The sequence below is a fragment of the Notolepis coatsorum genome, assembly GCF_963971535.1.
Source record: "Notolepis coatsorum genome assembly, chromosome: 19".
Classification (NCBI taxonomy): domain Eukaryota; kingdom Metazoa; phylum Chordata; class Actinopteri; order Aulopiformes; family Paralepididae; genus Notolepis; species Notolepis coatsorum.
Genome location: NC_140183.1, coordinates 12,392,803 through 12,396,094, shown reverse-complemented (window position 1 = coordinate 12,396,094; position 3,292 = coordinate 12,392,803). Strand labels below are relative to the sequence as shown.

Here is a 3,292-nt window from a genome sequence, read left to right as displayed (position 1 = left end):
TTACCTTAACCTTGTTTGTTGCTGTTTCTCTGTAGCTGAATTGGATTTTTCTTTCGTTTTGATGTAATATTCTGGTAAAAGCACAAACTGCTGATTGGCTGAAGGAGGGGGCATGGTGCCATTTGATTGGCTGAAGGAGGGGGCGTGGTGCCATTTGATTGGCTGAAGGAGGGGGCGTTGGTGCCATTTGTCATTGTCCTTTACCATTAGCTGCTTCATGAAAAATCTGTAGTAGCTAAACCGCGTGATTACCAAACCAAGCTGCATTTCTCGGAGACGCTCTCTGATTGGCCGACGCCTGTTTCTACACTGGTTAAGCTTAGGCACTCTTCGAAGTTGGTTAAGGTTAGAGTTTGTCTTAGAGCGTGACGGCAAGTTCTTTCGACGGTTAAGCTTAGGCACTCTTTCGAAGTTGGTTAAGGTTAGAGTTTGTCTTAGAGCATGGCGATAGAACGCCAGGTAGTTTGCAGGCTGTTTGGCGTGGAAATGGGCAAAGACACAGCTCGTCACGGATTGGGCAAACGCGTCAGTGGCCAATCAGAGAGCGTCAGTCAGTGGCCAATCAGAGAGCGTCTCCGAGAAATGCGGCTTGGTTTGGTATACACGCAGCTAAACCAAGGAGAGTGGATCATTGTACTAACAACACCCCCCCTACCTCTGCTGCCCCCTGCTGTTCTGAAGTACTCTCTACCCTGGAGGAGTGTGGATGTTCTGAAGTACTCTCTACCCTGGAGGAGTGTGGATGTTCTGAAGTACTCTCTACCCTGCAGGAGAGAGTGGATGTTCTGAAGGACTCTCTACCCTGCAGGAGTGTGGATGTTCTGAAGTACTCTCTACCCTGCAGGAGTGTGGATGTTCTGAAGGGACTAGTCTCTACCCTGCAGGAGTGTGGATGTTCTGAAGGACCTCTCTACCTGGAGGTGTGTGGATGTTCTGAAGGACTCTCTACCCTGGAGGAGAGTGGATGTTCTGAAGGACTCTCTACCCTGGAGGAGAGTGGATGTTCTGAAGGACTCTCTACCCTGGAGGAGAGTGGATGTTCTGAAGGACTCTCTACCCTGGAGGAGTGTGGATGTTCTGAAGGACTCTCTACCCTGGAGGTGTGTGGATGTTCTGAAGGACTCTCTACCCTGGAGGTGTGTGGATGTTCTGAAGGACTCTTCTACCCTGGAGGTTGTGTGGATGTTCTGAAGGACTCTCTACCCTGGAGGTGTGTGGATGTTCTGAAGGACTCTCTCTACCCTGGAGGTGTGTGGATGTTCTGAAGGACTCTCTACCCTGCAGGAGAGTGGATGTTCTGAAGGACTCTCTACCCTGGAGGTGTGTGGATGTTCTGAAGGACTCTCTACCCTGCAGGAGAGTGGATGTTCTGAAGGACTCTCTACCCTGGAGGAGTGTGGATGTTCTGAAGGACTCTCTACCCTGCAGGAGAGTGGATGTTCTGAAGGACTCTCTACCCTGGAGGAGTGTGGATGTTCTGAAGGACTCTCTACCCTGCAGGAGAGTGGATGTTCTGAAGGACTCTCTACCCTGGAGGAGAGTGGATGTTCTGGAAGGACTCTCTACCCTGCAGGAGAGTGGATGTTCTGAAGGACTCTCTACCCTGCAGGAGAGTGGATGTTCTGAAGGACTCTCTACCCTGCAGGAGAGTGGATGTTCTGAAGGACTCTCTACCCTGCAGGAGAGTGGATGTTCTGAAGGACTCTCTACCCTGCAGGAGTGTGGATGTTCTGAAGTACTAGTCTCTACCCTGGAGGTGTGTGGATGTTCTGAAGTACTAGTCTCTACCCTGGAGGTGTGTGGATGTTCTGAAGGGACTAGTCTCTACCCTGGAGGTGTGTGGATGTTCTGAAGTACTAGTCTCTACCCTGGAGGTGTGTGGATGTTCTGAAGTACTAGTCTCTACCCTGGAGGTGTGTGGATGTTCTGAAGTACTAGTCTCTACCCTGGAGGTGTGTGGATGTTCTGAAGTACTAGTCTCTACCCTGGAGGAGTGTGGATGTTCTGAAGTACTAGTCTCTACCTGGAGGTGTGTGGATGTTCTGAAGTACTAGTCTCTACCCTGGAGGTGTGTGGATGGGCAAGGGTGGATGGATGGATGGGTGGGAATGACTAGGTATTGTTTTATAAGAATAGGTGACAACATTTCACGTTAGTTAATCTGTGGGAAAGTAAGACCTACGAAGTGTCGGGAGAGTCAGCTAGATTCTGTAGATGTTTCTACTAGTTTGATGGTTATAACGTGATTAACACTGAACAACAACGGCCTATAATCAAAACCTGCCTGCAGGGGAGGTTCTGTTCGGGAGGTTTGTGTCTAATAAACAGAGATCCCCTGCAGCCGCTCTCTCCATCGGGCTGGAAAGCTGATACCACGTGAGGGTGTAGAACTACCCACATGCCTCCTCCGATACCCTGTGGAGTCGCCAGCCGCTTCTTTTCACCTGACAGCGAGGAGTCACTTGGGGAACGTACGTATTACCCCCAGATCCCCTCCCTGCTGAACAGGCACCACCCTCCGGGTCGACCAGTAGGAGTCGCAGTTTACAACGACCAGGACACACACCCCCACCGGCTTCCCACCCGCTAACACTGCCAATTGACCTGTCTCAAACCCTGCCCTCTTTTCTTGATCCTCCAATCACAACTGTCGCTTACCTCGGACAAACCAAGTTTGTCCGAGGTAAGCGACAGTTGTGATTGGAGGATCAAGAAAAGGGGCAGGGTTTTGAGACAGGTCCATTGTGTTAGTATGGACGACCGACCCAGCCAGAGGTACCACTGGCGGCTGGATTCTATCCGAGTCTCTGCGGTGGTAGGCGAGTGCTTAGTCCGCTGCGCTACCCAGCCGGCCTACGAACGCAACATTGTTCAACTTTGTTGAAATCAACTCGAGAAACTGAAGCTTAAAATGTCTCCTGGCTGCCGACTCTCTCCTCTTCGGCCGCAGACATGGGCAGCAAAAACACAGGCCTCGTCGTCAGACCCCCGCTGGACAGTAAACAACATGATTTAATGGACCTGTCTCAAACCCTGCCCTCTTTTCTTGATCCTCCAATCACAACTGTCGCTTACCTCGGACAAACCAAGTTTGTCCGAGGTAAGCGACAGTTGTGATTGGAGGATCAAGAAAAGGGGCAGGGTTTGAGACAGGTCCATTCAGTGTGGCCGCTAAACACAAATCTTCTTTACAAATCTACTACGGTTGAGGAGCCGGGAAAAAACGAGCATCTCACGTTTTTTTTTTCTTCTGAATGTATGTAGATTTAAAAAAAGCTGTGACGATAAAATG

The 3,292-nt window shown here is 50.3% G+C and overlaps 1 protein-coding gene across 1 annotated transcript in view; it reads right to left on the bottom strand.

Moving 5' to 3' along the window:
- col14a1a (collagen, type XIV, alpha 1a) overlaps nucleotides 1-3,292 on the bottom strand; it is a 119,993-nt gene that overhangs the window by 21,157 nt on the left and 95,544 nt on the right. Inside the window, 1 exon segment of the mRNA XM_084336541.1 lies at nucleotides 656-764. Within this exon segment, the coding sequence (XP_084192667.1) occupies nucleotides 656-764 (109 nt within the window).